This window comes from Lissotriton vulgaris, unplaced genomic scaffold (genome assembly GCF_964263255.1).
Source record: "Lissotriton vulgaris unplaced genomic scaffold, aLisVul1.2 SCAFFOLD_2773, whole genome shotgun sequence".
NCBI lineage: Eukaryota > Metazoa > Chordata > Amphibia > Caudata > Salamandridae > Lissotriton > Lissotriton vulgaris.
In genome coordinates this window covers 267,984-287,323 of record NW_028247030.1, presented here as the reverse complement: position 1 = coordinate 287,323, position 19,340 = coordinate 267,984, and the positions used below count along the sequence as shown (strand labels likewise).

At 45.4% G+C, this 19,340-nt stretch overlaps 1 protein-coding gene across 4 annotated transcripts in view; it reads left to right on the top strand.

Moving 5' to 3' along the window:
- Window positions 1-19,340, top strand: part of LOC147665651 (uncharacterized) — a 262,046-nt gene that overhangs the window by 13,158 nt on the left and 229,548 nt on the right. For 2 of the 4 annotated variants that reach the window (XR_015305012.1, XM_086949613.1), the window contains exon 4: window positions 9,487-9,686. The exons of the other annotated variants lie outside the window; for them this stretch is intronic. Coding sequence is in view for 1 of the 2 variants with exons in the window: in XM_086949613.1 (XP_086805739.1) it covers window positions 9,487-9,491 (5 nt within the window). In the remaining variant the exon portion in view is untranslated. Of the gene's footprint in view, window positions 1-9,486; window positions 9,687-19,340 lie in introns of those variants that run through there. 4 annotated transcript variants of the gene reach the window in all.

Genomic DNA, 19,340 nt, shown 5'->3' with positions numbered 1-19,340 from the left:
CAATAAAGCTTTAATGCACCAGTGTCTCCTACTAAAATGGAGGCATGTGATGTGATGGGATATCATGAGACTGATCACTGGACACACAGCGTTGGCTAAGATGATCAAACATGTGTGAGTTGTACATATTTTGTTTATAGTGTGCATGAATATATAACTAAGGTATAGTCTTATTTGTATATTTATTGTATTTGTTGTGTATATGAAGGGCAATATTACTATTTAAGTCAGGTGATGTTTGCTGGCAGTTTAAAGCAAACCAGACTACAGGTGCTGCTGGATTCAAAAGCACAGGAACACATAACTACATTAACACTGGACACAAGGCCTGGGAAATATAGCAATGGGACAAGTTAGCATATTTAAATCACAATGAGGTCTTAGACAGGGACATCCCAATATATATTATGAAATCAGCCAAATTAAAATGAACCACATTTTAGCATAATCCCAAATGAATGTAAACATTTTTTTGGGGGGTGTTTGCTTTACGTTTTTATGAATCACATATAGGTTTTTCCAAATGTCAATTGCTGGTATGCCTCAAACAGCTGAAAGCCACACTGATCTTAAACTGATGTGTGGAAGTTGGTATCACCCCTTTAAATTGTGTTTAGAGAGTAAACAAGGTATTCATTAGGAGGTGAAAGAGTTAATGTTCATAAGCAGCTCCCGCGGGGACTCTGATGCACATCCAAAGGCTGCTCCCAGTGGGCTGGGTTTAAAGCGCCCTGAAGCCAGCTTACACAAGTACAGCGTCATTCCATCCAAGCAGCCGTCCTGCCAGGGCACAGGCTGACACTTCCCTGATTCCTTTTGCCTCAAGTAGGGGGAAGGAAGGGAGTCCCTGCTCTAAATATAGAGGGGGGGGGGGTCTCTCCACACCCCCAGGTTCACCCCTGTCTTGTGTCCACAGCATCTCAGTCTAATGAAAGACTGACTGCACAGAAGGAAGTGTGGAGAAGGCGCATGTAAGGCTGCAGTCCCAACCCCACCACTGGAGAGTCATGGGTGGGTGTAGGTAATGCCTAAAGCTCCCCTCCGGCTCCACAGCCTCTAGGTCACCATTTATGGCTTTAGTGCCCCAAATAAATCCCAGCTCCACACACCGACCATCAGATCAAATATCCGTCTGTTTCTATAGTAGGCATAAAACGTGCAATTTGTCTCACCATACTTTGCCCCCTTTTTGCCCCCCACAAAAGGCACCATACAAAGTGGCTGGTTTTCACTGTGTAGTCTTTATTAATTCTCTCAGATAACACCCTATTTATTTTTTGATGCATTTTCAACATTAGACCAACTTTATTAAAACCATCCAACACACATTGATAAACATAGGGTTGTGTAGTATTCATTTGGACCACAGGTTACAATTGTATTTGCAATTCAGGATCTCCAGATCCACCTTGGATGTGGGTTGCACCAGCAGGCCACAACCCATCTCCATTGCTTCCATTCCAGGTAACTACCCGTCGTCTCCCCCCTAGACGCGGCCACCTGGTACTGCTTTGCGCCTTTCCTTGCACCCCAGCTTTCCCCAAATTGCTTCTTCCAAGCACCTGCATCTCGGGTAGGACCGGAGAGTCCAGGACCACCAGCAAGACGGCCCCCTCTCCCGTCTGCCCAGAGCCCCATTGACTGCCCTCCTTGTTCCAGGATGAGCCAGTCCCCGCCAAAAAAGGAGTCCTGACATTTTTCTTGGCTGGGACCCCGCCACAGTGCGAGGAGCCAACTGGCGCTCTCGCCCTCCTCCTCATTCAATAGCTAATTCCCAAAATTACTTGAAACAGGTCAGGCCCTGGCCTCGAACCCCACGCTCAATAAGGAAATACCGCCGTCTAAACCCACGCCGGCCTCCTACTCAATTCCACATTATCATCATAATATCAATTGAGCGTTGACAAAAACGGCCCTATGTACGAACCTTGCCTGCTTTGCTACACTGTGAGGCCCCCTCACCCCGGTGCCCGCCACAACTTCCAACTTCCTTCTAGCTGTGACCCGGGGTGCCCGAGGCAAGAGGACGAACAGGGCTCTTCCCTCGTGGGCAGTGTTTTTATCCCTTTCCCTGGGGAGGGGTCACCTGAGAGCTCGTCCTACCTCCTCGCATTTCCTGCAAACCCCTCCCACTCCCCTTGCCCCATGTCTACTGATGGCCCAGCCTCTTTCTCGCTGCCGCTTGCCCGTAATGCCACTAAAGTCCCCCCTACCCTAGGCGCGGGGTGGCCTCTCAGGCACGTGGTCAGTTCGGATAAACAGGGCTGCCCTGGACAGTGATCCCCTGAAATACCAGGGTTAGTGAAAGTGACATCACACACCCTTTGACATCAATGATATCACAGGAAGTGGCATCACACACCCTTTGACATCAATGATATCACAGGAAGTGGCATCACACACCCTTTGACAGTGATATCACAGGAAGTGACATCAAACACCCTTTGACATCAGGGATATCACAGGAAGTGACATCACACACCCTTTGACGTCAATGATATCACAGGAAGTGACATCACACACCCTTTGACAGTGATATCACAGGAAGTGACATCAAACACACTTTGACATCAGGGATATCACAGGAAGTGACATCACACACCCTTTGACATCAATGATATCACAGGAAGTGGCATCACACACCCTTTGACATCAATGATATCACAGGAAGTGGCATCACACACCCTTTGACATCAATGATATCACAGGAAGTGACATCACACACCCTTTGACATCAGTGATATCACAGGAAGTGACATTATATGACTTTGAATCCCAGAAAGTGATGCAACATGACCTTGAGCCTGATGACCTCACAATAATTGATGCCACTCCCCTCAAGAACGAAATGATTACATTTTTCAGGCAACGCAGCAGCTACTTTGCGGCGCTGCACCGCCTAAAAGGGAGAGGGCAGGAATGACCCATATATAACATTATATGGTGCAGTCCTGCCTCTCCTTGCACGGGTGTGCTTTTGACTGTCTAGCGCCGCAATGAAGGCCGCTTTGCATCATGCTGCAAGTGCGCCTGCTTCTAAGCAGGATTGTTTTGGGGCAGGAAGGGACACCTGATGCTTTTCCTCATGAATGCACCACGCATAGTAAGAGAAATAAAAGTCAAGGAAAAACCAAGATATTTCTCCTCATTACACCTCCCTTGGGAAGGCGTCTGATTTTGACATATTCCAGGTCTAACACTCATGGTGAATCTGGGACTGCGCCTAAAATCATGGCGGATGTGACTCCACCCAGGGAACGCCTCCATGGGCAGAGTAATGGACGCTGTGACTTCTGCGGTCTTGCATTACTCCAGATTTACCGAACCCCACAGGGACGTGCAAGGGGGCCATGTGTGGCTCTGTAAATCTGATTTCAGTTTTGCATTACTGTTGCGTTACATTGCGCGATGCAAGGGCAACGCAACACTTTGATAAATGAGGCACCTAGTGTATGTATTGATAAATAAAAGGGACAGTTACATACAACATAGTTCAGAAAATGGTCAACCCCACCAATATAAATCAATATGCAACAATGCATTAAATATATCCTCCATTATTGGCTTGATTTAGCCAGTTTCCTTGTCTATATAACGTGAGTTTTGATGACTTGTAAGGAGGTGCCACACTTGTGAAACATAGAGGGGACTGGGTATTTGAAGTATGTCATTAGGTGTGTCCGTGAGACAGTTTTAGAAGTTTTGTCGCCTTCATGCAATGAGAAATCAGAAAATAAAAAAGCGCACGTACACACACGTGCACACACATACACCACTCACACACTCAAAACACACACATGCGCACATACACACACATGTCATTTACTTAATTTCTTCCATGTTGAAGATGAGACACACGCATTTCAACCTAATCAGTCTTAAGCACAAGATCTCACTCTGAACGGTGAATCCCGCATATACAAAAAATGGACACAGTTAGGAGTCCTAACTTTACTGTTACTAAATGCCTTCTATGAATACCAAAAGTAGTAAGTTTAGGATTTTATCTCCGATTAGTTCTGTGAATCGGCCCCAATGCCTTTTTATATATGTTTTAAAAAACTATAACCTAAATAAAAGGCATTGTCATTTACAATGCCAATAGCTCCAAAGCGTGTAAATGCGAGACCTATTGCATTGCAAATGCTTGTTTTTAAAGTGATTGTTTATGTGCAGGATTGTGTCCCTTCCTGCACATACAATCATGCATGGTCTTTTGCTGTTTTAATGTGTACTGCAGCATGCAGAACATATAAAAACAGCAAATACGAGGCGAAATAAAGCATGTCTCCTTGTTGCGCCATGTTAAAAGCAGGTTTATTTTGGTCTTAATTTTGGCGCTGCCCTATATTTAGGCCACCCTTGTAAATATGGGGCACCACAACACTCCGTGACTACCCATTTCACGCTGAATATAGCGTGAAAGGGTGCCTTATTTACAAGACCGCATTTAGCTATGTTAAGTAGCTTAGCACTGCTTTTTTTTTGTATCGCAGGAACGTAAAAAAAGTGACATTCTTGTGGCAATAGGACCTTGTAAATATGCTGAGTCTGTGAAACCAACAAAAAAGAAAAATTAACCATTACACATGATTATATACACGCCACATTAATGTTCTAAATTATGGTGAATTACAGGTGAAAAGGGTTTCTATTGGGAGTGAGTGTAACACGCATAATTTGCAATAGCGTTATTATGGTAAGTTACAGCAAAATTATTCGGACTCGCGTGAATTTCTTAACTCTGCATTTAGTGCTATTTTCGTAGCACAAAATGCATCCTCGTTTCCAAAATGGACCCAATGATGCAATTTGCGCTGAGAAAATAGCGCTAAATGCAACAGAACAGGAAGAGCAGCGTTCAGCCATCCCCTGTGCTCTTGTGTAGGCATTTTTGCTCAAGATTATGCAAAATGATACAAGTGGGACATAATCGCTTAATTTCCAGTAATTTCACAGCATTTCCTGGTGTCATATTCTCACAGTAATAAAACATAAACATCTCACCAGTTTGCAAAGGTCAAACCTATTGACTTTGCAAATGCTTGTTTTTTATGTTTTCTCAACCGTACCGAAGCATGAAAACAAGTTTTAAAAAATTCGCATTTTTCATTTGTTTCATTTCATGATATATTCTAAGTGCTGATTTGACAGGCAGTTCTTTTACCAAACAGAAAGTGTAATGTCCCAATCAGAGCTGTAGAAATTAAACAGCACCATTACTGCATAGGTTACATGCTGTTCTTCATGCCTCTTTTGCCACCTGTGAGGCCAGAGTTTGCAAAGGCAGTGCCAGGGGTCTGAAAGGGTAACCCCAGAGCCGCACCCCCAGGTGAGCCCTAAATGATGTGAGGTCAGCAGATCAAAAGACAAAAACAAGGGGGTGCTTGCCCACTCCCCTCTGCAGATGTGTGAGCTAGCTGTGCTCATATGGGTGTGATTTACTCTTTCAATGTCTATCTGTCTCTCTCTGCCCCACAGAGGGGATGAGATAGATAGACAGAGAGACATAGAGAGAGACAGAGACAGACAGAGATAGATAGGCAGAGAGATGGTGAGAAGGGGAAAGGAGAATGAGAGAGGGAAAATTGTGAGTTACAAAGAGACAAATTGGGAGAGAGAAGAGATAGTGAGAGGGCAAGTGAGATAAGAGAGCAAGATGCAGAGAGTGGAAAGACCGATTCAGAGATTAGAGGACAGATGGAGGAACACGAGAGAAGAGTGGAACAGTATGACCCAGTGAAAGGGGAAGTGTGAGATGCAGCGAGAGAAGGATGGAGGTGTGGGAAGGGGCGATTTAGCAGATTACCAGAGAAGGAAAAATGGTGTGAAAGAGAAAAGAAATCCAAAGAAGCAGAGGAATCGGAAGGGAAAAGAGGAGTAGGGAGAAATTCAGTGCGAGAAATGAATGGACAGTCATTCAAGAAATGAGAGAAAGACAGAGGCACTGAGTGAGAGAAAGATAAAGCAAGAGAGGGCGGTGAGACGGATGGGTAGGAAAGTAAAAGGCAGACAGAGGATCAGACAGAAATGAAGGATGCAATGGGAAGACGGTGGGGAGAGTGAGATGCAGAGAGGGGATCGGTGAGAGACGTAGGAGAGAGGCACACATACCACTCACTTTCACAAGAAACCTGTCATTCAACCATACCCATTGGATTTCATGTATGGCCCTTCACACTCACACATACCCTTTCACATTCGCACATGCCAACAATACCCTTTTCCACTCACATATACCCCTTCACGTTGTCCCATACCCTTTAACATTTAGACCTACCATACACTTTCAAATGAATCCTGTTGTATTCAAACATGCCCATTAACTTTCATGCATGCCCCATCACATTCACACATACACTTTCACATCACATTTATCCTTTCACACTCACACATGCCCTTTCACATTAACACATGTATTTCACATTCAATTGTACTCCTTCACATTCAAACATACCCTTTACATTCACATATACCCCTTCACATTCAAACATACCCTTTACATTCATACAGGCCTCTCACATTCACACATAGCTTGGTACGTTCATCTATACCCCTTCACATTCACGCATACCCTTCACAAATACTTTTATATTCACACATGCCCGTTTACATTCACAAATACCCTTACATTCTCAAACATACCATTTCCATTCATGTATACCCCTTTATATTCAAACATACTGTTATATCCTGCCAATTTAATTATATGTATCCCAGTTTACATTTCGCCTAGCTGCTCGGTCATTGTGAGTGACAGTGGGATGTCGGTATGACTGATGCTTGGATGCATAATGACCTTCTTGCAACTTGAAGTCAATAAAGAATTACTTAAAACACAACTCGGCTACATCTGGTAAGATACATACCCCTTCACATTCATGCGCAACCCTTCACGTTCACCCACAGGGCTTAATATTCATGAGTACCCCTCTATGTAACATCACATTCAAAACTTCCCCTTCACATTCATTGATACTCCTTCCCATTCATGAACACCCCGTCGCACTCCCACATGAACCCTTCAGATCTATTCTTATCTTCTGACAATCTTGCATGTCCTCTCACATTCATGTGTACACCTTCAAATTCATGCTCGCTGACTTGCATTCACACTTTGTGCTTCGCTTGTAGGCATATCCCTTCACTTTCACACATACCCCTTGACATCGTCACATACCCCTTCACGTTGAGGCACACCCTTTCACATTCGCACGTAGCACATCACATTCAAGCCTACCCCTCTACATTCATTCACTACCCATCACATTCACTCATAGGTTCACAATTACATTTAAATCATCACATTACGAATCTAAATCTGGTCTGGATTTTCTTGCATTTCCTTTGAGGTGAACCTGGCCTGGCAGTACAGGAGGGACTGTTCCTATTGGAGTGGAGTCAAGACTGATTTACATATGGCCAATCTTTGTTTAAAGTAGCACATTCACAAAAAACAAGGGTCTGAAATGTGGCCCAGTAATTACCAAATGCACAGATTAATTCCCGCACTCCACCCATCACCAGTGATTTTCCTCAATGCTAGCCTTAGGCCGTTGCACCTTGTCTTTTAGCAAGGGTTACATACCTGGGGCCTGATTCACAAAAGTAACCTGAGACTAAAGTCTAACTTTACAATTTTCGGTATTCACAAAGGCCATTTAGGAGTAGTAAAGTTAGACTTTTTGTTAAAGTTACACTTACGTTTTGATCTTGGGGCCTAAGAGTAGGTTGGAACATCTGATGTCATGAGAACCAAAGCCTAGATGTGGTCACTTCTTGTACACCGGCCATTCTGGTGACTTGTCCATATTTGACAGTGGACTGCATAATTTATTCTTGCACCCACTATGGCTTGAATAGTGGGATAGCTAGTGTTGTCAGCGATGAAAGAAATTCTTTCCCCTAAAACTCTGAAGTGAAAGAAGTAGCCCTCCGATGCTTCAGTAATCAGGATCTTGAAGGAAGTGTCCTCATCAAATATCATACCAAGATCTGTGAGAGTCCTGAAAGAAGCTGGGTTGAGACCCAGTGTGTCAAGTCAGCAACCTGAGGATCAAATGGATGACCCAGATAACCCAGCACCCTTAGTAGAGTTATGTTTGAGTTAAGTTTAAGGCATTTTCTTGTCATCCAGCATGCAAGTGCTCTGAATCCCCTTTGTAATGTATTATGGACCCCAATGGTGTTTCTATCAAGGTTTGGAACCAACAGGGTATAAGACATACATGAAAGATGGTATGTGGTCAAGAGATTGGGAGGAGTTACATACAGATTGAAGAGTCCTGCTTAATGAGGACTTCTGCTGGTATCTGCAAAGTGTTGGTAGCCAATGACTTAAGGGGTGGGATGCAGAGCTCCCGGGTACAGCCCACTAAGAGACCAGTCCAACCCGTGGACACCCCTTTGACGCCCGGCCTTACAAGTCGAGATACATCTGGTCATTGGCTGTTGAAAGGTGAAGAAGACTCAGTGGCAGTTCTTCCTCGGCCAATGATCATGCAAAGCTCTTTTTGAACAGTTATCAGGACCACAGTAGTGCAGTGCGGAGCCCTACAACCAGCTTGACCTGGGTCTAGCAAAGGTGCAAGCATTCCTTCCATCACATCGTGTATGTTTGATGTACAGCCTTAAGTAGCAAAGTTATGCTCAGACGCGGCTCCCATTCTCACAGTGCGACTAGTAGCAACCTACACCCGACTGAGCCCCAATTAGTGCAAAACTAGTCTTGCGTTACTTGTGTTATGGTTCAGGAAGGAACTCCCCTGGCTGTTCGGGCTGGACTGTCCCTATTGGCGCAGGGTCAAGACTGGTTTGCATATGGTGCTACCTGAGATGGCATGATGGGGGGGGGGGGGGGGGAAGGATGCTGGATTAGAATGCTAGTGAGTGTCCGTGGTCATACACTTTGAAAGCATGTCTCCCATCTTTTGTGTGTTTAATAAACTACTGAGAACGTCACATGGTATCTGTGCTCCTATTTCCTCTACATGGAAATCTTCAAAGCATAGATTTAGGCAAAGGTGTAATGGAACCCGCTGTGCAAACATATATATTTTATTTTCCTACTTTATTCAGTAAAACATTTTGCCTTGGGAGAAAGCACTTCTCCCACACCCCATCAAAACTGAGTGATCCAGCCCTTGGCTCAAATAAATCTCTGGCCATTTTGAGGGAGGGAGGGGGTGATATTAGAGTTCCCCTTAGTGGGATTTATAACTGCGGGTGTCTCTCTATTCATAGTGGAGGAATCCACAGCAGTAAATCTATTTGTTGCTACCAGGAATCCCTTTGTGAATATGTGGCAGACTGAAGTGGAGATTCTTTCAGTACACTTCTGAACTAGTCAAGAGCTTCTGGTCAAGGTTCAACATTGGCCAGGTTAACCGTTCTTATGCAGATTACTTTGTTGTGCTGCCTCATCGATCCTTAACTTTGCCTTCAATCATGCATGGCCTTTTATTGAATTGTATCCTTGTTTTTCAGAATAATAGGATCATCTGCATCCAGGGTCTCAACATCCGATGATGTCCACCAGGCCCTGGCTCTTCTCTCTTCGCGCCAATTGAGGATGGAGCAGTTGCGGCATTGTTTGCGGATGCTGTTTGTCGCAACTTGTCATTTATGATATTGCTTGGTACACTGATGCATAACAGGAAAAATAAAGATGTCTTTTAATATCAGAATCCTGCTCTTTACTATATTTCAGATAGTTTCATGTGTTGACTACAAAAATCTTCATAAATTCATAACATACGCTTTCATGATGCATACCGTTGGGTCTTGTGGGCTTGGGTGAGAAGTATATAATATTTTCATATAAAAATACAACTTGAAAATAAATTATTCAAAATACAATATTACAACATTTCTAAGTTTATATTTAAATTCTTATATTGTTATTGGTGAAGTCAAACAATCAATCAGGGGCTTGCAAAGCGCAGTTACTCACCTGTGAGGTCCTCCAGTCACTGGGGGGAGGGGTGCTGCTGGTCCTTCAGGGTGTAGGATCATTAGAAGGGCGAGGTCTTTAGGGCCTTCTTGAATTGGGTCCGTGACGCAGATTGCCTGAGGTGGAGGGGCAGGGTGTTCCAGGTCTTTGACAAGGAAGGAGAACAATCTTCCTCTGGTTCTGGTCTTGTGGATCCTGGAGATGGAGGCTAGGGCAAGTTGGGTGGAACAGAGGTGTCTGGCGGGTACGTGGAATGCCAGGCAGTGGTTCAGGTATGCTGGTCCTTCATTGTGGAGAGCTTTTTAGACATGTGTGAGGAGCTTGAAGGTGATTCTCTTGTTGACTGAGAGCCTGTGGAGTTGTTGGAGGAGTTGGGTGTTGTGGCTGTGGCGGGGGATGTCGAGGACCAGTCTGGCTGCTGCATTTTGGACTTTCTGTAGTTTCTTGAGATGTTTCTGGTTGACGATGGTGTAGAGTGCGTTGCTGTAGTTGAGTCTGCTGGTAATGAGTGTGTGTGACTGTATTTCTTGATTCTGTAAGGATCCATCTGAATGTCTTTCGAAGCAGGCGGAGGGTGTGGAAGCAGGCTGAGGAAACCGCATTCATTTGACGGTTCATTGTGAGCTATGAGTTCAGTATGATGCTGAGGTTGCGTTGCATGGTCCGATGGGGTGAGAGGGGATCCCAGAGCGGCTGGCCACCAAGAGTCATCCCAGGCTGAAGGGGTGGGTCCCAGGATGAGTGCTTAACTCTTGTTTGAGTTCAGCTTGAGGCAGCACCTTTCATCCAGGTAGCAACGACCTTCATTCCGCTGTGGAAGTTGGTTCTGGTAGTTTTGGGTTCGTTGGCGAGGGAGAAGATCAGCTGGGTGTCATTGTCATAGGAGACGATGTTGAGTTTGTGGCTTTTGACGATGATTGTGAGGGGGTCCATGTAGATGTTGAAGAGGGTGGGGCTCAGGGAGGAACCCTGTGGCACTCGGCAGCTGATCTCTGTTGGTTCTGAGAGGAACAGGGGTGGTTTGACTTGCTGAATGCGGCTGGTGAGGAAGGAGTGTATTCAGTCCAGTTCCTTGTTGCGGATGCAGGCGTCGTGGAGTCTCGTCATTGGGGTGCAGTGGGAGACGGTGTCGAAGGCGGCCGAGATGTCCAGTAGTATGAGGGCTGCAGTCTCACACCGGTCGAGGAGGGAATGGTGGCAAGGAGTCTAGCCTTTGTGCTTAGTTGCTACGGAATCCGGATTGGGAGGTGTCCAGGACGTAGTTTACTTCTAGGAACACGGACTAAGTTGAGCGTAAACAGCCTTCTAGATGAACTTGGCTGGGAAGGGGTGGAGGGAGATGGGTCTGGAGTTCCTGAGGTCAGTCGGGTTTGAGGACGGCTTCTTTAGCAGGGGGTTGATCTTGGCGTGTTTCCAGCCATCGGGGATGGTGGCGGATTTGAGGGAACAGTTGATTGTGTGGCAAAGCTGAGGGGCGATGGAGGCGGCTGCTCTGTGGAAGATGTTGTGCGGGCAAGGATCTGACGGGGCTCCTGAGTATATGCTTTTCATGGTTAAGTGATATTATAGTTGGGTATTCTCCAGTTATAGATGAATGAAATAACTATCTTGCTTACTACCCAACTATGACTTTTGCCCGCTCATATGACAGCACCTATTGCTTCGCTCAGGACTTGTTCTGTGATATCATCGATAACATCCATAATTACATCTGAAAGACAGGATTAATGACATCACCATCCATGGCAAACGTATTTTTGAGATTAAAATGCTATTTTTTAACTTACATTTACATCTAACTTTGGCATCACTTTAAATTTTAATCGTACTTGCATGTATATATAAAAAAATGCTGCCCTGTTCTGCCCACGACCCTCACACAGCCATCGCTGACTTCCGCTGGGCAACTGATACGAAATTCAGATGTAACAGACTCCGAACATGTCTCGAATAAAAAAAATCGGCATATATAATTAGTTGCATAGCGTTGGACACGCATTACACATTTCAGTCTAAACAAAACCTTTCTCTGACAAGCATTTTGTAAGTTTTTCTAAAACTTTGATTTATTCAGCCATCTTGAGTCACAGTACAGAACATAAAATAGGATTACAAACTTTGTTACAACTTTCGGATACAAACAGCTGCCAAATTTGAGTAGGGTTTCTTTATTAGATCTAATATATTACTGAAAGTCAAATACTAGAATATTGCACATATACTTTCCCATATTCCGTCCTTTCAAAAAATTATGACAATCACTAAGTATTTCTTTAAATTAAAAATTATACCATCTAGTCCCAGTGGACATTTTGTCATAGATGGTTTATTCTCCAAAGGCAAAAACATGAACCTCAAAGTCACAAAAAAGCCCCTTTGGATTGATACACTTATCACGCCATTCGTACAAAAGTCGTACACAAACTGCCTCTCACCAGTAGGATGTCAATGGACACAGGGAATGCAATCCAAGATAAATCTGAGAATAAAAATCTAAAAAAATATATATTTATTCATTAAAAAGACACTTTACCTATCATGATGCATTCAAATTACTGACGTGGACAGAATAGTGATAGACCACGTATTTTACAACACAATAATAAACATCCCCAAAGTTACACTCTAAATGAGTATCTGTGCAAAACTGTCTAATTTGGGTATCATACCAAGTTTACAAAAAAGAAAAAAACTATGACATTTTACATATACAAAAAAAATGAGTAAATGAAAGGAGAAACCGTTCCAGTTTGGAGACCGCTTATTAATCAGTCTAATGTTGCTACATTGATATACCCTTATTGATACAAATGAACCCACCGTTCTTTGCCCTGATTCAGACCTCCAGGATAGTTAGTTTCCAATGAGATAATGGACTAGAATTCCTGACAATTAGAATTGGAGTACAACACCATCTCCTGGTTTCATTTCAACACAATCGATGCACATAAACATAAGTTTAGTTGCATCACTATTCTGTTCAAAAAGGGGTTGTTCGAGGATTCTAGAATTCAGAGTTGAGGTTGTGGTTTTAACCTATGTTCTTTATTAGATCTCCATTAATGCATTTTGCCCTCGCCAACAGGTGTTTCTTCTATTGCTGATAATGTTGCCTCAGACCTCATCAGGGCCACAAACCTAAATATAATCACAATTTGAGGAGCACCTAAGTATTTAAGATCCCATCACCTGGGTCAGTCCCTTAAAATTATCACATGATCAACTTCGGCCCTATGTCTGAGTGAGCACTTTAGGTCAGAATTAAAAACATTGAGTCAATGTATTTACAAATTCCCATCAATATGGTATTGGTTGTTAAACTGAGTTTTATTATTCATAAGTCAAGGTACTTGTCAAGTCACCCTCTGACATGCACATACTGGTGCCACCATTCATAGATGTGACCCCTGGGTCCACATAGTAGTCACAAAAGGTCTGAAGACTCACCTAGTCTTCAGGTAATGTATGCAAATGAGAAAAAGAAGTCGGATTGTCTGTAAACGAATGAACACCTTCAGAAACTGCCTCTACATAAGCTAGAGTATGGTTGTTAATAAAGTAAATCTAAACTCTTACCTCATGTGGCCCCACAATCCTGTGTGGAGTCTAGGGTGCTGTGTGGCTGTTAAACCGATCTCTGTAGAGAAATATATGTTTTTAAACATGCTACCCAGTACCACTCTCTCTATTTCTATAGTGTTAAACTGACATATAATATAATTGGTCTGTCAACTACAATTTTTCATACGCATCATTTTATACATTCTTCTCTCACTGTCTGGTGTCACATATCCTTCATTGTTTATCTGTTTGTGCCCCACTACTAATCACCATAGTGCTCACGTAGGATACTTCCAATATGTATTGATGCTAAAGCTCAATGTAAACAGATGTCCCCCAATCTATCATCAAATCCTTATAGGACCCTCTGTATATGGTAGAGTTCCGATTAATATCTCATGATAACCCTTTACATAATCATGCAGCTTGTCTTATTTCGATTGACATTATATTTCGTGTCCACCCGTGACTCGCATACAGTCACAAATCCTCATTTATCCATTTCCTATCTATCCCCCACAGAGGCTGAATACTCTTGTATCACTGCTACCACTCATGCGCTAGCATACACTGCTTGTATCTCACATCTGCCTGCAACTCGTGCACTGTCAAGGCAAGCTCCACAAAAGCTACACTACATCCTCCGTTTCCGGGTTTCACAAAACCCACTCATATCAAAATAACCCGACCGTGTCTTATTATATGCCGGTGTCTCATGTCGGCCAGCAACTTGCATACATCCAAAACAAGCATTGGCATAGCCAATAGGTCTCGCCTTTGGGACCTTATAAGTGTTTAGCTATGCAGCATGTTATCCTGGGTGCTTTACCACAAGAGATTGAAGAGCTATTGTAGAAAATCCAGTGAGCGAGAGAGTCAATTAATGGGGAGAGGAAGAGAGAGAGTGAAAGGAAGAGGAAAACAGAACTGAAGAGTTTGTGGGAGAAGGAAAGTGTCAGGTGGGACTGATGCAAGTGTTACAACAGTAAAGCGAGTCTGTCGTTTTACAACTGAATCCTCGGAGCAGAGAGTCCCTGTTAGCCTAAAAAACAAATGTTATCAAGGCTCGACATCTAACTGGTAGGCCCTCTTTTTATGCACTAACAATTGAATAATAAACTCCTCTATAGCTCCTCGTATTGCAACATTTGCTGGCATGGAGGAGCCCAGAGAAACGCCCTGGGCATGAAGGCATCCGGGTGATGAGCACTCCGCACCTCGGGATGTCAACAGTGGGAGGGACATCAGAGCCTCCCCTCCTTCACACAGATCTCCAACTTCCCAGGCTCCAAGAGTATTGTTCGCAGCCGCCACTAATGCATTCATTCAACTTAGAAACCGGCAGCAAAAAAGCAGATTTAAGATACAGTGGACATGAAGAAGTCGAGGGGCTTTTCATGGAAGACACACACCAGAGGAACCGAAGGTGAGCCCTGCGCCAAGGACGGCCCAAGAGTGCTTGGATTATCCATTAACCATAGGGGGGGGTGTCTTAACCAAAACACAGGTTCATCCTCAAGCCAAAGCACACATTGCCTAAACTCTCATCAACAAGTTGATAGGATTGATATTTTGTGGCGGTGAGGGCAGGAGGGGCTCACCCCACGGATAACTTGTTAAATTGCTTTGTGCCTTCAAACCACCCTCCCGCAGCCTTAATGGTTTGCCCCATATTGGATGCTTAGTGTCTGCTATTGTCCCATCAGCACAAACTTATGCGGAACGGATTCATTTCCACACGTCCCGTCCACCTAAAGTAAAACAGTGCCCGCTGCTTTTCCTGGCACATACGCATTATCGTTATTTTGACAACATTTTTGGGAGCTAAGGTTCTGGCAACATCTCATTACCTTAACGCACACACACTGTAGGGCAACTGGATACATTTCCTGCACGAGGGGGGAGATGCACTGCGTGGGAGACCAGCACGGGCACGCTACTTAAAAACAGATGGCCTCTGCACGCCGATGCTGGCTCCAGAGAGCAAAACGCTAGGAGTAAACCTTTCTAAAGAAGCTGGGACATCCACACGCCTTTGGCCAATTGCCTGCTGAAGCCCGACGCAAAGGCCAATCGTGTGTGAGCACCACACGCACGAGTTTCTACAAAACCGTAAGAAAGCTGAAGTGATTCCAGAGGTTGATTTCCTAGTGCAACGCATGCGCTGCGCTAGGCTCGACCTAAACATGATATCACCTGAAGACTCTTCTCCCTTTTATGAGAATGAATTGGGTGATGAAAGATAGTGTGACCCCTTTTGCCCTGCCCACTGTTGTGTTCACTTCACTTGAGGAATGTCTTCCACTCACTGCAGAGTACTATCTCATGCACAGCTTCATTACCATCATGTTGGAAGACCTGGATCTGTGTGCCAATACCTCCATGGGAGCGGAAAACAGTACTACACTGCAATAGGATCTTTAACCGGCCCAAAATTGCTACCTTTGGAAAGACAAAGCTAAAAAGGCACCTGCATATGTTGTAGAGAACATTCTCCATCAAATGATGTTGGTGATATGCACCGATTTCTGCACCCATCTTTCCAGAAGCTGCAGTGACCTGGCACAGAGCCTAGGAGGGTGGCACCTGTGCTGTTGTCCAAGACAGCACCAAGGCTTCAATTTCCTATAAGATTACACCGGGTAACACCACAACCGTATTCGCTAAGGAACGGAGGAGGAACCCATGGGTCTATTGGCACTGTCGGTTAAAGCTACAGCCTGCTCTTCCCACAGATGGCACAAGGGATCCAAGCAAGCTGTGTGACTGTAGAGAAGTTGCTGCCTCTCTGTTACACTGATAGTATTTTGAAAAGGATAATATTGACGACCATATCCACTAAAGTCCCATTTCAAGAGGTCCTCACGGAGTCTGCAAGAAAGGCTGAATATTTATCAGTTGGCCTGCCATAAACTTGGTCCGGCCAAAGATAAGTCCCCGCATCGCTGCCCTTGCCTTCATTAAAAGTTTCTCCTGCAGCTGCCCTTTTTAACTGTTGCGGCCACCAAAGAGCATAGGAAAGGAATGCTTCTGCTGGACACCATTCACTGTTAGCGGGTCCAGCCTCCCTGCCTTTCTTTCACCAATGTGCTTTTGAGTAATGCTTGCAGGCAGCAGGAACAATGTCCCAACCCAGCACTGCGTTAAAAAGGGGGACACTAGGGCATTCCTTTATTTACTTTAATATTGAGCTTCTGTCATTCATGCCTTCCTGTCACACTGCAAAGATCTTGGTCATGGGAGGGTTCTGCTAACTAGTTGCAGCATCATAAAAATGCAGTAGCAGGGGCTCAAAATCAGAGAAAGCGCCTTTAACACTGGCAGATTTCTGTAAGGAAACCAATAGTGCGATCATTTGCCCACCAGAGCACTGTTTTAGTAAAGTGGTTGGAAGAAGCCCTGGGCAGCGCTACAAACAGAATTCTATGCCACAATAGTGAAATTCATGGAATTCCGTGGTCTTCTGGAACAGAAACTGAGGTGTCTCTGCCTGGCTATAACATGGCGGGCTCACAGCGGGAACTCGCATCCTGGGCGGCTCAGTTACGTTTAGTCATAGTTTTATTACGGTGCACGGTGTAATGCCGCAAGAGGCACCAGTAGTCTGAGGAGCTTACTGGGCAATCCGTGGGGCATGCGGTCGAGGCTTCAACGGACTTCTAGGAAATAATGGACCAGGGACGCCTAACTGCTGACAGCGGAGCTGCAATAAGGGACGTCTACTCAGTTGTTCGCTTTGTGCCGTCAGCCATGTGCGCTGACGACACCTTTTATTATATACTCCCTGGGCCGCGCCCAGCCCAGGGAGTTGACTGTGCTACAGAGTATTGCAGTGGCCAGGTGGCTCACGACATCCCATCCAATCTATGATTTTAGAATAAACAACGAAACAGAATGTCATTATAGTCACTTACAGATATCGCCTCACGAGGCTCCTTCAATGCAGTCACATGTTCAGCATTTTATCCAGCAGCCCTTAACATAAGAAGTCCCACAACCTGGAACTCGTCTCCGGATTATTACATAGCCCATAGTGGGGGTGCCTGCCCCGGTCCTCGCTGCTTTCGGCACTCGAGTGATAACTGTCACAGCAGTGGCCATAGGTACTTTGTTCGGCTACACCCCGCTGTTCTTCCGGGGTGGCCTCGACTGTCTGGCTCCCTTCCACCGGCACTTCAGTTTCTACTTCTTCCCACATCTCTCTGTCAAACTCCAACACAGCCTCACTCGGGCCACAGGCCTTCTTAAACCACAGCATGTTCCTGGCTATCCACTGATTTCCCTTCTCCGCAACAACTAGAATTCCTTGGACCTTCACTACCTTTCAGAGCTCGTGCTCAAACGGCGTACGAAACCTGGATCCCGGGTGTCGGTCTTTTCCTACCACATAGTCCCCTACTTTGATGTCCGCCCGTCGAGCCCCTCTCCTCTTGCTGGCTTGGTCGTTGTTCTGTCGGCGGCGGGCCTGGGACCTCTCGACATCCAGGACCGCAGCAGTCCATACTTCGCTGTTAGGTTTACCATCATGCACTGCTCTTTTTAGCAGGAGGTCTTTTGGCGCACATTTGGTCGTGCAGTGAGGCGTCTGACGGTACGCACTTAGAAACTGGTGCAAACATGATTCCAGGTTGTTGCCTTTAGCCACTTTAATCCTTAAGGCTTTGTTCAATGTCCTCTTGAAACGCTCCACATCTCCATTCACCTGTGGCCATTGGGGAATTATTTTCCGATGTTGTATGCCATGCCATGCCTATTGAGGAAAGCATGGAATTCCTGCCACTGGAACGGCGGCCCATTGTCGGTTCGGAACTCCTCTGGCATTCCCAGCAAGGAAAAAGTCTTCTCCAGTACCGGCTGGATGCACTCAAATGCTGTTGATGCAACCACCTCCACCAGGGGAAACTTTGAATGGTTGTCTATGAACACTGCCATTTGCCATCCATCTGGGAAGCCCCCAAAGTCCAAACTTACTCGCGCCCATGGTAACTGGCTCGGCCCTTCCATTTTGATAGACGCTTCCGGCGGGTCGGCCCCCATCACTAGGCACGCCTGGCACTTTTTTACTTTGTCCTCCACGAGCTGATCCATGTCTGGAAACTACACTTTAGCTCTCAAGAGGGCCTTGGTCTTCTCTAACCCTTGGTGCCCCTGGTGTGCTAGCTCGACTGTTCGGCCCTGCAATGCTGCCGGTATCACTAAGCGAGGGCCCCTCAAGATTATGCCATCCCTGACACACTCAGCTCCTCTCGGCACCTCCAAAGACCTTCCCAATATTTCTTGTCGGTTGATCTCCTGTCATTTCCCCTTAGGAGCTACTTCCACTGATAGTCACGTAGCATGCGGGCAACCTCCTGTAGACACTCATCTCGCAGCGACGCTTCCTTAATGTCCTCTAAGAGCAAGGTCTGGGGATGGGCCTCCTCCACCACCTGTCTTACGAATGCCTCTGCTCCTTCATCCACCTCCTGCTCCTGGACTCCACTCGGCACCAGCGGGTGCCATGTCAGATAATCAGCCGGGTTGCTCGCTCCCTGGTGGTATTCCACCTCAAACCTGTATTGCTGAATCTGGACAGCCTACCTCTCAATCAGTGGAGGCCCAATTCTGGTTGTGCCCGCAAAGAGGGGCACCAGCGGCTTGTGATCTGTCCCCATCGTGAACGTGTGTCCACACAGGTATATGTTGAAGTGTTGACACGCCCACCGGATGGCCAAGGCCTCCCTCTCTATCTGTGCATAGCAGGTTTCCACCACCGTGAGCACCCACTCATCTTGATTTGTTCTCGGTAGTAACATTGCTCCTAACCCCACTGGGCTAGCATCCACAA